Below are 16,130 nucleotides of genomic sequence, written 5' to 3'. Positions count from 1 at the left end.
TCTGATGCAGGGTACATACCTCTGGCAAGAAAATGGTGGATGAAGCCCGTCTCCTGCCCCAGAAAGAAAACTGAGGAGTAACATGGCAAAGGGGAAAGATGCTCAACACCCATCCAGAGGGACAGACAGGCTAAAATCCTCTGCAGATTCCACTTCCTTGCAACACTTCTGCCTCTCACCCTGTGGATTTCCTGCAAGGGCTGCATCTACCTCAGCTCAGAGATGCTCTCTGTGCACGGCCACTCTCAACAACTGGTTCTGCACAGTGGTTGCCAGTGGTCTGAAAGGAAACAGCCACGAGGGAAGTGCCCACCCCTCCAGACCTGCCCCATCCCCTGCCACCACTTCTGTGCTCTGTGCAAGACCCCAGCACAGGGCCTGGAGGACCGGGGGCAGGCGCTGCCACTTGCTCTTACTGGCCTTAGGCAGCACCATCATCTGCTCCTTGGGAAGGCTCCTCTGGCTCATGGTGTCTGAATTTCACTAACATGTGGGCTTTCACTTCAGCATCCCTGCCTGCAGGGGACAGACAGTGTTGTGACCGGCCAAAACTGCCCCAGTTCTCCTCCTGGCAGACACTGGTTGTACACCTGAGTGCAGTGCTCCTGCCAGAGCCCCACACAATCCAGAGCAACTGGGTAAAATGTCCGGCAATTCCATCCTGCTTGCTGGAAGGCCTGGCCCATGCAACCCACACCTCCCTGGTTCTTGCTGTGCTTTCCTGTACTTTCTTCAATGTTTGCTGTAGAGAAACAGCACTGAGATGGTCATTCCCTGGTACAAGTGGTCACTGAGGAGGATGGTGTAGTTGCCACAGGCTGTACTGAGCTGCCTGCAAATGAGGTTATCTTCCACTGCAAGAGAAAGTGGAGAGGGCTTCTTCTGGCAAGGGGAGAGCTTCATGCCTCCAGGGATGGAGATGGGACAGTACCATAAGCCAAGGAGGGATGTGGTAGCTATGGGATGGGAAGGAGATGAACTCAGGACATTTCCTCCTGCCAGGCACGGGCTGAACTTCCCTGTGCCTGGGGCTCCTGGCCTCCAGCAGCTCCTGGAGCCTCAGGCACCACCTGGCTGCCATGCAGGCTGGTGTTCATCTTCCCACAAGCATCCTACCTGCCTCCGCCCCATCCTCTGACCCCACATCTGAGCCCCCCCACCCTACAAACCTGCACCCCTCCTCTACATCTCCGCTCGCCTCTGTGCCCTTTGCACACCCTCACCCTCTCCAGCACTCTGACTGCCTGTGCCCCTGGGGCACTCCTCGCCATTCCCAGGGCCCACTCCCAAGGCCAGTGCTGCTCCTGTGGCTCACGACACCAGGGGCTTTGCTGAACTCCTGTGCCCTTCCTTCCCAGGGAAGCTCCGTGGCGGCTGTGAAGAAAATGCTCTGATTTCTGTCTCTCATCACTTTCTAACCAAGACTGGACACCTTTCTAGAAGGTTCATCAACATGATTAATTAAGCTGAATGCAGAGGCGAAGTGGGTCCAGCAGAATCCTATAGCCAGTGCTAGACAAAGAACTAATTTTCTCTTCAGGTTTATAAAGCATACAAAGCCATGCCAATCTTTTCCATTGAGAAGCACGTTTGATTTTGGCCTCTCTTCTCAGATGTGGTCAGAAAATGACAACCGAAGGCAATCTTGCATGGATATAGATCAAATCCAAAGGTGTTTCTGTCTCATTTTTGTCATTTACTGACACTCCTGCAGTCCTTGACACAGCCTGGTAGTGGTGCAGAAGCAATAATCCTGAGCGGTTGCTCATACTGCACACTTGAAGGTGCTTTACAAACGCCCACAGACGCATTAAATCTCTGGCTCCACCTACAGCTGGAAGGAGAAAATCTCCCCCATCGCACCAGGTTTCCTTGCGCAGTTCCTTGCTGCGCTGCTCCCGACTGAGCTGTACTTCAAGGCTGAACCCTGAGCAGAAGCAGCTGTTGGACAACTCTGGCCTGGACAGAGAGCACAGCAGCCCCCGCTCTCATCTCCTGAAGCCTCCAGCCACAGGCAGCTGCTCCCATCTCCTCTGTGTTTTCCTACTCCTCCTCGTTCCAGGTTGGAGGACAGAGGCGAGTTATTGGCTGCTCTTCTCCATGCACACCATCAGCACACGCGTTACCAGATCAGGAAGCAGTGGCCTCCAAAGGAGCACCTATGTACTCTTCCTATATTGTATGAAGAACTGAAGAGCTAACAGAGATGAAAGTAAAAAGGAGAGGAGCCCATAGGGGAAGCTACAGAAAATGAGAAGATTTACACCGACACTTAACCACAAATCAGTTTTGACGATAATTTCACCATTCTTTTCTGGTTTTATGGTGCTTAAAGCCATCTTCCCATTTTTCTTGAGATCTTCAATCCAGCTGGACTGGGAAGCTATGGCAGCGGTGTGCCACCTCCCCGCAAACTAGAAAGAATGACTGCACCAACGAAAGCAGGAAACAACAGGAGATTCAGGGGTAAAGCAGGAACCCCATACGCCCTCTTCACGTGCTGATGGGTTTAGAAAAGCAGCTCTTATGCAGGGCAAAGCTCTGCTGTGAAGAGCTAAGGGAATGCAAAGAACTTTTGGACAAACTCAGGTACTCTGTAGCCCTCACTAGGCTGCTGGCTGTGCCATGAAGCACCAGATTTGTGCTGTCAAATGCCAGAAAGCTTGAGGGGGTCTGACTCCCAGCAGGAGCTGGGTCCTCGTGGACACACAGGTGGGCTGTCCTTGACCTCGCCACCCTCGTGGAGCCTGTGTCCAAGCAAGGCAGATTGCCTGCCCTCCACTATGGAAAAATTCCCTTGAACAGTGTGAGCTTTGCTGGTCCAAAATATTCCATCTGAAGGTTTTTTGCCCCAGGCCTGAAGCACTGACAGAAGCAACAGCTGCAGGAACCAGAAAATGACTTTCATCTTGAGCGCCAGCCTCATGCTGGGCACAACCCTGCAGCACGCCTGCAGTGCGTCCACAATTTTTATCCTTGTGCAGCTCCTCAGAGGCACTCAGCAAACCCAGCCCTGCCCCCTTGGCCACCCTTGTGCTGCTTGGAGCCATTGCAGAGGTGGCATTGACAGCTGCACCCGAAAAGTGTGCTCCTGCTGGGTCTGGCACAGAGGGTCAGGAAGAAGGGGGGAAACTCCCTGCCACCAACAGTGCCCACAGGGACAACGCAGGAGGCTCAGAAGAGTGATGCAGAGCCCAGATCAGTGCTTTTGGCACTCTTGGGTGGCCCTGCCTTGTCCCATGGACTTGGGCTTGTTTGGTTTGCATAAGTCACCTGCACTGCATCCCTAAATATTCATTTGCTGTGGGTTAAATCTCCGTTCCCTAGATGATTTTTGCTCAGGTATGCTGTTGTAGAGCAGTGCTCTCTGCACTTTTTGATCACACAACTCTATCAGTAAAGAACTTTTGAGTTCTCCAATGCCTTGAGCACCTCCAGTACGCATCCATTTTTATAAATGCTGTGGTTTAACCTGGCGGGTGACTTAGCACCACTCAGTTGTTCCCTCATTGCCCCCTTCCTGGTGAGATGGGGAGAGAATAAAAACCAAACAAACAAACGACAAAGAACTTGCAGGTTGAGATGAAACTATTTACTGAGATAGAGAAAAGGAAAATAGTTATGATTATATATGTGTGTGAATGTCTATAACAAATGATGCACAAGCAATTGCTCACCACCCCCAAGCTATGTCCAGCTAGCCCCCAAGCAGAAAAAGAGTGAGATGAACCTTGCCCCCTTCAGAACTCCTTCCACTTGATGCCATATGGTATGGAATACCCTTGGGTCAGTTTCAGTCAGCTGCCCTAATTCTGTTCTCTCCCAGCTCCTTGGGTCTATACTGTGAATGGCCTTGGCTCTGTATAACACTGCTGAGCAGCAGCTATAAACACCGGAGTGCAGTCAACGTGGTCTTTCTCCTAGAACCAAAACACAGCATCAGACCAGACGCTGAAGAAAACAAGTCAGCTGAAACTGAGACGATATCCACCCCTTTCACAGCACTTACATCACGCTCAGGGCTCACAGTTTCTACACATCCCAACTAATTACCATCACCTACCTTGCTTTTTGATATATATACACATACTATTCATGCAAATTTTCCATGATATTCATTCAGTTCATAACTTCTGGCTTCATCTGTCAAGACACTCATTCAGTGCAGGAGGGACAAGTCGCAGTGTTGGGTTACTGCATGCAGAAGCCAGTTCTGGTTCCACTGGTGTTCATTCTTTAACCTGGGTAGTCCTTACTGTACTGCTGTTAACAAGACCATAATGACCATAATAACGATGACAGCAGTGTTATGTAGTAATTTAACATCATACAATTTAAATTATTGGCTGTTCTCACCCAGCATCAAATCACCTTGAGGTACACAATGACATCCCCACTGTTCCACACTACTCACCACCGACACTCAGGTCCTTGAACAAAAGCAATCCCACCAGTAAACCTGGCTTTGCCCGAGGCAGGAATGACCCAGACTGTCTTGCCCAGTAACTTCATGTGCAGCACCAGGATTTATCTCCTTCTGCAGTATGCAGAAGGTTGGGCTGGGCAGGACCAGCTCGATTGGCAGACCCCCGAGCACTGACTAGCCAGGTGGCTTTTGCTCCACGCTGTGCCCCAGTGTTGGAATGTCCCAGCACCCATTGCTCTCAGTGCAGTCTTTAGCAGCCCGTTGTATTGTTCCATTTTTCAGGGGCTGTGTGTGACAGGGGATGTGATGCACCCACTGAATGCCATGCTGTTTGGCCCAGGTGGTTATGAGGCTGTTTCAGAAACAAGTCCCATTGCCAGACTCAATTCCTTCTCGGTGCCATGTCACCACAGGAAGGCCCAGCGTAGTATTTTGGGCGGTGGCACGGGGCACAGGAAATGTTTCCAGACATCTGGTGGTTTCTTCCACCATTGTAAGCACGTGGTGTTTGCCATATCAACTTTGTGGGAGTGTGATATAATCCGCCTGTCAGGCCTCCCCATATTTATGTTTCAGCCTCTGTCCTCCACACCAAAGAGGTTTTATCCACTCGGCTTGTTTAATTACTGCACATTTCCCATTCATGGGTAACCTGTGCAATAGCATCCACAGTAAAGCCCGTGCCTTGATCCCGAGCCCCTCTGTAGACTGCATCTCTTCCTTGGTGGCCTGCAGCATCATGGGACCACCAAGCTAGAAATAGCTCACCTCACATTGCCAGCCCACATCTACCTGAGCCACTTCAATCCTAGCAGCCGGATCCACCTGCTGGTTGTTTTGATGCTGTCAGTTGTTCTGCTTCCATTGCTGTAACCACCGCCATAGGGCAGTTTCCAACACCCACGAGTCAGCACAGAGCACTGCCACTTTTCTCATTCAGCAATGACTAAGGCCAGTTGGATGCCTTTTGCTCCTGCAGATTGGCTCGATTCACCCCTTCCTGCAGTAGCTTCTGCAACTTATCGTGTGGGGTTCCATACAGCCTTCCATCTATGATGCTTTCCCACAGTGCGGCAGGACCCATCAATGAACAGGGCAAACTGTTTCTCATTTTCTCACAGTTTATTATATGGTGGAACCTCTTCCGTGCCTGTCACCTCCTCTTCTGGAACAGTCCAAAACCTTTGCCTTGGGGTCAGTCCATAATCACCTCTAGCATTCCTAGATGACTGGGTTCCCTTTTTGAGCTCACTGTGTGATCAGTGCTACTCAGTTACTCCACGTAGCACCAGTTGCACGATGTGTGGAAGGGACCATTCCTCTGAACATCCAGCACAGCACAGGCAGTTGAAGTGCCAAGAGGAGCTGTGTTTCACTACCGGCTACTTCCAAAGCAGCTTGGACTCCTTCATATGCTGCCAGTATCTCTTCTTCAGCTGGAGTACAGCGGGCTTCACATCCTCTGTGTCCTCAGCTCCAAAATCCTAGAGGCAGTCCTAGAGTCTCCCCTGGGGCTTTCTTCCAGAGCCTCCAAGTGGGGCCATTCTCCCTGGCTGCAGTTTTTTATACCTTGTCCTTTCTGGACTGGTCAAAGGCCTACTGCCTGAACTATCTCCTGTTTAACTTCTTCAAAGGCTGTTGCTGCTCGGGACCCCACTTGAAATCATTCTTCCGAGTCTCTTGATAGAAAGGATTTACAATCAGACTGTAATCCAGAATATGCATTCTCCAGAAACCCACAACACCTAAGAAAGTTTGTGTTTTCTTTTTGCTAGCTGGTGGAGACATAGCAGTTTATTTATCGCACCCACGGGGATCTGACAATGTCCATCTTGTCATTTTATTCCAAAGAACTGGATCTTCTGTGCAGGTCATAGAATCATAGAATCACCAACGTTGGAAAAGACCCACAGGATCAGCCAGTGCAACCATCCACCCATCACCAACAGGTCTCACTAAACCACGTCCCTCGTCACAACGTCCAAATGTTCCTTCAACACCTCCAGGCTCGGTGACTCCACCACCTCCCTGTGCAGCCATTCCAATGCCTGACCACTCTTTCAGACAGGCAGTATTTCCTAACATCCAGCCTAAATCTCCCCTGGCACAGCTTGAAGCCGTTCCCTCCAGTCCTATCACCGGTTACACGAGAGAAGAGGCCGAAGTCCAGCTCACTGCAACTCCCTTCAGGCAGTTACGGAGAGCAGTGAGGTCCTCCTGAGCCTCCTCTCCTCCACACTGAACACTGCCAGCTCCTTCAGCCGCTCCTCATCAGCCCTGTGCTCCAGACCCCTCACAGCTTTGTTGCTTTCTTCAAACCCGCTCCAGGCCTCAATGTCTTTCTTGCACTGAGGGGCCCAAAACGACACTTCACCTTACTTTGCTCGACGGCAAAACCAGCCTTTAGAAGGATTTGAATTATTTTCTTCCCTTTCTGAAGGGAAGAACTTCTGCTGCCCACACAACGATTTTGCCAATGTACTGCAGGTGTTCAGGATCTTCCCCCTGTTCCACTGCAGTCTGGATCAGCCCATGTGTTTCCGCCCCCAGAGCAGCTGATTCCAGGTACTGCACACCCCAAGTACAAGCCAACTGCAGCCTGCACCCTGCTGCCAAAGGCATTGAGAAGAACACCCCAGCTATGTCAACCCATTGAAGAACACCCCAGCTATGTCAACCCATTGAAGAACACCCCAGCTATGTCAGCTGTGGCACACCGCTGCGCCTTTGACTCTGGTTCATGCTGCAGCTCTAGCACGCCTGGCACAGCAGCACTCAGCGCTGGTGTGGCTTCATTTCGGGCACGATACCAGTGTCAGTCTCCACTCTCCACCGGACTTTCTCACCAGCCATATGGCACCAGTGCTGATCACTCCTTGGTTCTCCAGTGGTTGAACCAACCGATGAACGGGAATGAGACGTTCCCAGACGGTGCAGCATTGCCACTGGTGCAGCGCTGTTGTAGCAATGCATCTGCTGATCTTCTGCTCTTAGCAACCCCACAGCAGAAGGGTCTTCTGAGAGACAGGCAAGGCAGACAGCAGCTTCATGCCCTCCATCTCCAAGGCAGTCCGAAAGCCCACCATTTTGGTACCATTTTGGGTCCTTGAAGTACTCTCTCCTGAGATAATCCGTACCAAGGATGTGCGAAGCCTCTGGGCCAATCACAACAGGATGCTCCTGACATTCATTTCTGGTTAGGCTCACTTTGGCCTCCAGTACAGTTAGCTTGTGGGATCCCCTTGTCACTCCAGAAACACCAATGGGTTTTACCCCTTTACAACATGATGGCATCAGAGTACATAAATAGGGAAAAAATCAACACTGTGACCAGCAATTATCAAAGCACCACAACAGCCCATGTTAACACGCTCCGGTCAGGCCTGCTGTTATCTCAACCCTTTGAGCCCCACGCTGGGCACCAAATGGACTGCTGTGGTCCTGGAGGGTAAATCCTGGCAGGATAAATCACATCATACAAAACACCAAATAAACAATTCAATCCTAGCTGAAACCAAGACCATAAATTACATACATGTACTGCTACTGCATATTATAAAACATATCAAAAATAGAAACTGTAAAAGAATGAGAAAAGGTGATGTTTTAAAATGGTATTAAAGTATTTTATTTATTGGTGGTACAAAGAATATTTTCTTCCCACCCCCAGTGGACTGTCTTGCACAGCACTGGGGTGCATGCAGCCAACATTTGAGGCCACTGTTACAGAGAAAGCAGATAAATCTTGTACAAGGGAAATGTTTCCTTTATCTCTATGACTCTGCTCTTTATGTCAAGCTCAGTTTGTCCATTCCTGTCATACTGACAATTTTGTAGCTGTCCTGCAATCCGGGTTCCCAAATTGGCTCTGTCTTAAAGACACACTATGGGCGCATGTGCAGCAGCCTCACTTCAGCTGGTTAAGTCCTGCTGGGAAACACTTCTTTCCACCAGAGGAGGAGCTGTCTCTACTCACAGAAAACCAGTTCCCACAATTTCTGCTGAGTAGGAATCTCCAGTCTTGCTTGCAGAGACACCACAGCTCAGCATTCGGCTGAGGTCCAAGAAGGATGTGTTTCACTGTGCCTGTAAGCATATTTTCTTGTACACGAGATGCAGTTGCAGTGTCTTTTCAATTGCCTTTATCTGTGACCCGCAAACAACGTTTTCCCAGCTCTGTATGATGCCAAAAGCCCCGTGCATTCTTTCTGAAAGCATGGCATGAGCCAGAATAATCTGCTGTCCCCAGGGATGCTCAGGTGCCACCTCCACTCCCACCTTGTCACTACCGTTCTGCATGCAGAAGCAGATGTCTGTTCCCAGGGTTGGCTTTGATTCCTGAAACTACAAAGATCAATCCCATGACAATGGTTTCCCTACTTATCCATATTTTATTGCATTAAGAGAAAAGCATCCGGCTCTGCAGTGTCTGCAAGTCCAGCCCAGACAAGATTATCCACCACTTAGCAGGAGATGCTTACAGCACAGCACTACTGCTGCACTTCATGTTGTTTCACCTCAGAAAGAGGTGAAGGAATAAAAGCTTTGCTTAGGAATAAAAAGGCTTCTAGAAAGCCTGACAAAGCCCCACTGCAGATAAATGATTAATAAAAAAAACCAGCTCTTACCAAGGGCGCTGTCACAACAAAGGCACTGTGTGGACATTCAGTACAACTTCTTTACCTGGACAATACCTATTTCTTAAGAAAACAGCTCCCAGAATTATTTATTGGGAAAGCTGTGGCCAAGACATAGCAGTGTTACGGATCTGCTCCTGGTCTGCTCACAGCCCTTCTGCCTGTCACTGGTCTGAGGGTCCCAGCTGCCCCCATCACGTTGGGTCACCTGCAGCGTGGTGAGGACAGAGGTTGCTCTGCCCGTGGGGGATGTCAGTGATACCCCTGCACAGGGCTTTCCTGATGGCCCCTTGGAACTCGCTGTTCCTTAAGCTGTAGATGATGGGGTTCAGCATGGGGGTTATGATGGCATACATCAGGGCGAGGACCTTGTCCATCTCCTCGGAGCTGCTGGATTGAGGCACCAGGTACGTAACAGCCCCAGCACCAAAGAACAGGGACACCACGGTCAGGTGGGAGGTGCAGGTGGCAAAGGCCTTCTGCCTCCCTGCTCCCTTGTGCAGCACAGCCTGGAGGATGGGAACGTATGATGCGAGAGTAAGGAGGAAAGAGCCCACGGCAATAGTCGCAGCCAAAGCATATGAGACAGCCTTGTTGAGAAGAGCATTAGGGCTGCAGGACACCTCCAGCAAGAAGGGGATCTCACAAAACAAATGGTTGATCACGTTGGACCCACAGAAGTGTAAGTGGGCTGTGAGGAGGGCCTGGATCAGAGATGAGAGGGAGCCACTCAACCACGAGACAGCCACCAGGCAGCGGCAGATCTTCTTGCTCATGAGTGCTGTGTAGTGCAGGGGGTGGCAGATGGCCAGGTACCTATCGTAGGCCATGGCAGCCAGGAGCACACACTCACAGCCCCCAAAGCAAAGGAAGAAGTAGATCTGTGTGATGCAGCCCACCAGGGAAATGGTCTTCTGTGGTGAGAAGGAGTCTCTGAGGATCTTGGGCAGCGTGACGGAGGAGTAGCAGATGTCCAGGAAGGAGAGGTGGCCCAGGAAGTAGTACATGGGGGACTGCAGGTGAGCGTCCAGCCAGACCAGGGTCATCACGAGCAGGTTCCCCAGCACAGTCACCAGGTAAATGAGCGAGAAGCCCATGCAGAGGAGCACTTGTGTTCTGTAGGCAGTGGAAAACCCCAAGAGAAGAAACGAGGTGGGGCTGCTGAGATTTCCCCCTTGCAAGGACTTGGGGTTCATCTGTGGGGAGAGCAAGAAGAGATGCGGGACAGGCAGAAGGAGGTGAAAGCTCAGCCCTGCCATGGGACATCTCCATCCCTCTGTTCTTCTGTGTCATGGGCTGAAGCTGTGCCACAGTCTCTGGCAATCCTTAGATCTCACAACTGGCTCAAAGGGCTCTGAGATGGGAGAAGTCTGCAAGCAGGTGGTGAGTCTCAGCCCATGGGGTTTCAGTCCTCAAGTCAACACCGCAGGAACCACACATGCATTCCCCTGCGTGTTCCCACTGCCCCAGAGCTTTTTCAGCTGGCACAGGGGCTGCTCTCTGGCCGCTTACCCCAAGAGTTGCCAGCAGGCTTAGGTAGAAAACAGACAGACCTGGCCAAAATGGCTCCAGCTCTTCAGGCAGTGGCTTGAAGAACTCATGGCAAAGCCATGCAAACCAGCAAAAAAAGCCACCAAAGCCACCTCCCCATGTCACCTTCTGAGCTAAGACAGGACTGCTGTTAAGTGAGGCAAAACTCTGCATTGCCCAAGTAACACCAGAAAGCAGGGATCTCACACTGTGGTTAGTAAGGATCCCAGGAACTGTTAAACAAGGGAAAACAGAAGCAGTGCCCACCACGTAGGCATGTGATCAACTATGTGGGAATTCAGGGCTGGGCTGTACATCTGTGCTGGTGCCCAGCAAATGAGGAAGGTGTATAACTGGGGAGGGAGGGAGGAGCTGACAGCCCGGGGTTCGGTCTCATGAGCAATTCTGTGGTGCTTGCAGAACTGGGAACCTCCAAGAACACACTCCTTCCAATGCATGGAGGCATTCGGCAGGAGAGGAGAAGACTTTCAAGATCCAGTGTGGGAGAAGTGACACATCAGGCTTTAAACCACGAAGGGACTGGAGGCTGACGGAGAGGCGTGCACTCCCCATGCTCAGTACGGCATGTGCTGGTAAACAAGGGCATGACCACAGAGGGGAGAGACAGAGGAAAGGGAAGAACCTGTAGAGATAATGGCAGCTGGGAAAACAGCACAGCTAAACAAAAGGCTCATCTCTGGCTCAGGAAGAGCAGATGGTCCATAGGAAATAACATAAATGGTTGTGGCGTCAGGCAAAGCCAACATGGAGGAGCTCAAACTTCTACATGAAGTGTCCCATAACAGCAGATATTCCTGGAGGTCAGAGAAATAGCTGCTGTAAGCAGAGCAGACAGTGGAGAATCACAGAATCATAGAATGGATGGAGTTGGAAGGAACCTCAAAGATCATCTAATTCTAGGAGGAGAGTGCAAGAAAGGGAGATGGGGAAGGGGAGCACAGCACAACACCTTGAAAGATACTGGATCCAGAAGACTTCCTGGGGAAGGAAGATGTGCTCAGATCTCAGCCAGACTGCAGCAAGGACAAAGCCTAAGGAGAGAAATTCTGCCAGGAAGAGTACATCTTTGGAGGGGGGGAGGCTATAAATCACTGGTCTATTAGAGGCACTCCAAATACCCTTGGATGTGTCATCTCACACGCTCTTACCAGGTCACAGCATGAAGTGATCTGATGGGGTTTTTGTTCTTGTTCCTGAAAAACAGGCTGCTTATAGAAAAGCTATTTGTAGAAAATAACTTCAGCTAGAGTAAGCATGAGTCAGTGTCATTTTGTGTAAATGGGAAGATCAGTAAGAGCAGAATGGTGGCTGTATCTGTGATCATGCACAGGTCAGGAAAGCAAGTTATTGCAGCTGGACAGATTTGGGAATTCAAGTACGCAAACATAGAAAATGAATGATGCTTTGTGAAGCCAAAGGTGAAGCCTGTCTAAAACGTCCTCCCAAGCTTGAGGGAGGGCAAGATGACCTTCAGAGGATCCTTCCAACTTCGATCATTCTGTGATTCAAGCAAGCAAGCAGCATACGTACCCTGAGGACAATGTTTGGAACAAGTGGAATGCCTGCAAGGAAAGAAAAGAAAAAGCCGTAAGAGGAGTCTCTACTGAAAGATGAAGGAGTACAGGGAGATAATGAAAACTCTGTGCAGTCTTAAGAGATTAATATACGCTTTTCAGCCATGTAGTTGAAGTACAGGCAGCCATGGGGTGTTTCTCAGCTCTGTGAGGTCAGAGCACACCCAGCCACAGTTTTCCAGGAGAGCAGTGGCAATTTATGGTACAGGGTGACCAGGACAACCCGAAGGCATGGGGGCAGCAGCATCACACAGGGAGGAAAGTCTTCAGAGGTCTGCTGCACATCAGGGGGCTGCAGGAGGGGAGTACAATCTTCCAAAGGGAGATTGTGCTGGAAAAACTAGCTGTCCAGTCTTTGTAAGACACTTGTTTTTTTTCCAACAGTGGGAATGACACAGCTATCAGTTGCCTAGATCTCAGAAAACAACTCCCAAGCTCGGTTAACTCGGGGAGGAGCAGGGGTGAAAGAGCAGGGAGCAACAGGAAGGCTCGTGGGAGACCTAGGGGAGAGGCTGGCCCCAGCAACATCATTCTAGATCAAAACACCAAGGGCTGTGATGTGTTGCAAATAGGAAACCAATTGCTGGGGGTGCTAATGGCTGTGCACAGGACCTCTGGGACCAGGAGAAGGGCGCCGACAGGGACTCTGCTGGATACCCACAGTCCAGTCAGTATGGGGTAATGACAATTGTGAGTGTAGCAGAGAAGCCAAACTGGCCTTGGCAACAGCAGGAATAGTTTGTAATCTGTATGGGAAAATACCAATACCAAAGAACATTAGTGAGACCTTGCTGATGGTGCACAGGGAGGAAGGACCCGCTGCAGCAGGAGGGAGCTGCTGTGCTGTGGCACTGAGCCTGGCAAAGGGAGGGGGCATGGCGTTACATAGCCATCCTGGAGAAGCAGAGACCAGAAGGGAGCAGGCTGCTGCATGGGGAGCAGAGCCCTGCGCAGAGCATGCTGCTGCGGGTGAACCTGGCACAGACAAACCTGTGTCAGCTAGCAGCTTGAACTGTTTCAGAAGCGGCTTGAACCCAGGAATCTCCTCAGTTCTAATGCACCAAGGCTTGGATAATGAACCAGGGTAAAGGCAGGAGGGGATCTGGTTCCTAAATCTGTGACCACTTAGAACTGTTACCTTTACTTAGAATAAAACTGCTCTAACTGTAAGTAGGCGTCCACAGAGCCTTTTGTGTCAGTTTAATAATGTGGAGGTGGAAAATCACATGCCTGGTTCCCCTGGAAGACAGCACACAGACAAACCCAGCACCCACTCCAGTCCCTCCCTGCACTCCATGGCTCTCTGCCTCCCTGCACCTGGGGACATACCCAGACTGCAGTCTCCCTATGAACTAGTTGCTTCAGTGGAGGGTGCTGGCAGCAGGAGGGCTGAGCCAGAGCAGGTTGCATGTGCCCCCTGCCAGCCCTGAGAGGGAAGAGGAAATGTCAAAGCTGTTGAGCAAATGGTATACAAGTGGCACCTTTGTTTCATTTTCTAATAACTATATGGGTTTGCAGTTAAATCTGCAGTCATTGGAAGTGTCTGTTTGCCTTTCTGCTAATTAAATTGATTTTGATTTGCTATCAAACCTAATATGAGACAGGCGAGCTCAAGATAGAGCAGCAGATCAGCTCTCCTCCTCGCGAAGCACATGCCTACACCATGGTCTCTGTAGGTTTGCAGAACCACATCATGGCAAGGCTGGGAGCAGATGGCAAATGCAGCAACACACAAGCAAGCAATGTGTCTGTTCCTGCTCAGAGCAGTGTTTGCAGATAGGGCAAGGTTCCTCTGGTGCTACATGCAGGCAAGCTGCAGATGGGTGAACTTTGGGACGTGTCCCAGGCCACTGGGTACTCAAGCTGCCAAGTAGCACTGCAAGGACACATATCTGCCTGTTCTGGTCTTGCAGGATCATGTGTGAGGTGAACTCCTTCCTTCCTTGACCCTATAGCTGTCCTGTTGTTGAGTATTTACCTAGCTTGTTGGCTGTAGGATTCTGTAGGGTCCTGATCGTAGATTCTGATCATAGAATCACAGAATAGCTCAGGTTGGGAAAGACCTTAAAGATCATCAAATCCAACTGCAGCCTAACCAAACTACCCTAACAACCCTCTGCTAAATCAGGACCTGAGCACCACATACAGACAGTTTTTAAACACATGGTGACCCAGTGGTACCATGGTTACCCACATGGTAAACACTGGTGACCCAGTGCCTCACAGCTTACCTGGAGATGATGCTTCCTCTCTTCACAACAGGTGCATCTGGCAGCGCTAGAAATTTGGGACAGCGGGGTGAATTTGATATACGCCTCGGGGGCACGTGGGAAAGGATCCCCTGTTACAGCAGAGCACGTAATTGCTCAGGCACAGCCACTTAGGCAGAGCGGTTTGGGATGCTATGGGAGCACACAGTGAGTAAAGGCAGCAGAGTCCTGAGGATGCTGTGCCAGCTCCCCAGAGGCTGGGACTGGGCTGGTCTGAAGCTTCCTGAGCATCCTGGCCGCTGCGCTCAGTGCTGATCCTGCTGTGGGATGGCGCAGCACTGCAGGCTCTGCAGCCCTGTGGTCTCAGAGACACCCATGAGAAAGAGCCCGAGTCCGGGAATATGTCAGTTAGGCCTTTCTGCCTGCTCTCTTTTCCAGCTTGTTTTCCTCATTTTTGTGACCCAGAATAGCTTTCTTTGATAACCTTGGTTTCCTCTAGACAGCTGATCTGGATTGAAGAGTGACTTACGGGGCTCCAGCAAGGTGCACTGCTTCTCTGCTTCCAGAAGCTACTCAGGAACCTCTCAGCTCTGAGCAGTTTGGGGCTCTGGGAAGAAGGCTTTCCCCACACCAGTCTGCAAAGGCCAGAATGGGGCCTGAGAGCATTCCCACCTCTGGTGAGGAAGTGATGGTGCAGCTGGGCACGAACAGGAGACTCCCTCCATGACACGGAGCTCCTTTGGACTCAGCCTTTCTTCTACTGCCAGCACAGCCTCCATTTCCCCCCACAGAAGTGTATTTTAGAGCTGAAGTCTCCCTCCCTCTGCCTCCCCATGGCAGCATTGGTCCTCCCTGCTCTGCGCCTGGAAGGCTGGGGGGCAGGGAGCAAGGTGTGAGGGGTGGGCCTTTCCTCTGGTCTTGATCATGAGCCTAATTAATATTGGATGGCCAGTAATTAACAAGTAGTCGCTGAGTGCTAGGTGCTCTGCTAGTGGTGTCTGGGTGGATTCTTGGTAATTAGTGTCATTTCTTGGCCTGGGATTTCTGCTGGAAGGTGCTCGGGGCCTCTGGTCCTGTCAGACCAGGCTCTGCCAGGACTTGCTGCTCAGTTTGGGCTCCTCCAAGGACAGGGGCCCTTTGGAGACCTGCTCCAGTGTGGGACCATCTTCACTATGAAGAACCATTTGTTTCCTTTTGTCTGACAGAGATGTCCCGTGTTACAGCTTGTGTCTGCGCCCTTCGCCTCGCCGCGCTGCACCCCAGGCAGGGCCTGCCTGCACCTTCTCCTTGTGCTGCCTTCGGGCAGCTGGAGATAGCAGTCAGAGATTCCTTCTCTTCTGAGGGCCAACCCAGCCCAGCTCTCAGCCTCTCATCAGACATGCTGTACTGCAGGCCCTGGCCAGCTTCATGCCCCCCTCTTCATCGCTCCCCCATCCTTGCTGCGTTAGCCAGGGCATTTCCTGCCCTGTGCAGCCCCAGCGTGGGCCCTTCCGTGCAGTGGCACTTCCACAAGTGCTCCTGGAGCTGCCCTTCGTTAGCCCACACCAGGCTGCGCTGGTTGCCTGCTGCCTGCAGCACAGCTTGTTGCCCACTGGCTGTACAGCCTTGTGGCATGGGGTTAACCTCCCCAGGGGCAAGAATTTGCAGCAGCCTTGGCTGAACATCAGGGGTTCATTCTTCCCTGTTTCTGTGGGCTACCGATGCCTCTCTGAATGGCAGCCCTGTCTGCCGG

General features: G+C 51.1%; 1 protein-coding gene across 1 annotated transcript; it reads right to left on the bottom strand.

The window, feature by feature from the left end:
- Window positions 1-9,257: 9,257 nt before the first annotated feature.
- LOC306953705 (olfactory receptor 2A5-like) lies at window positions 9,258-10,322 on the bottom strand (the record flags this gene model as incomplete). The annotated part of the gene is made up of 1 exon (XM_079544678.1): window positions 9,258-10,322. The coding sequence occupies one exon, from the start codon at window positions 10,320-10,322 to the stop codon at window positions 9,258-9,260; it is 1,065 nt and encodes a 354-aa protein (XP_079400804.1).
- Window positions 10,323-16,130: the final 5,808 nt, after the last annotated feature.

Source organism: Tetrao urogallus (genome assembly GCF_951394365.1).
Source record: "Tetrao urogallus genome assembly, chromosome: 19".
Taxonomy (NCBI): domain Eukaryota; kingdom Metazoa; phylum Chordata; class Aves; order Galliformes; family Phasianidae; genus Tetrao; species Tetrao urogallus.
This window is presented reverse-complemented; position numbering and strand designations above follow the sequence as displayed.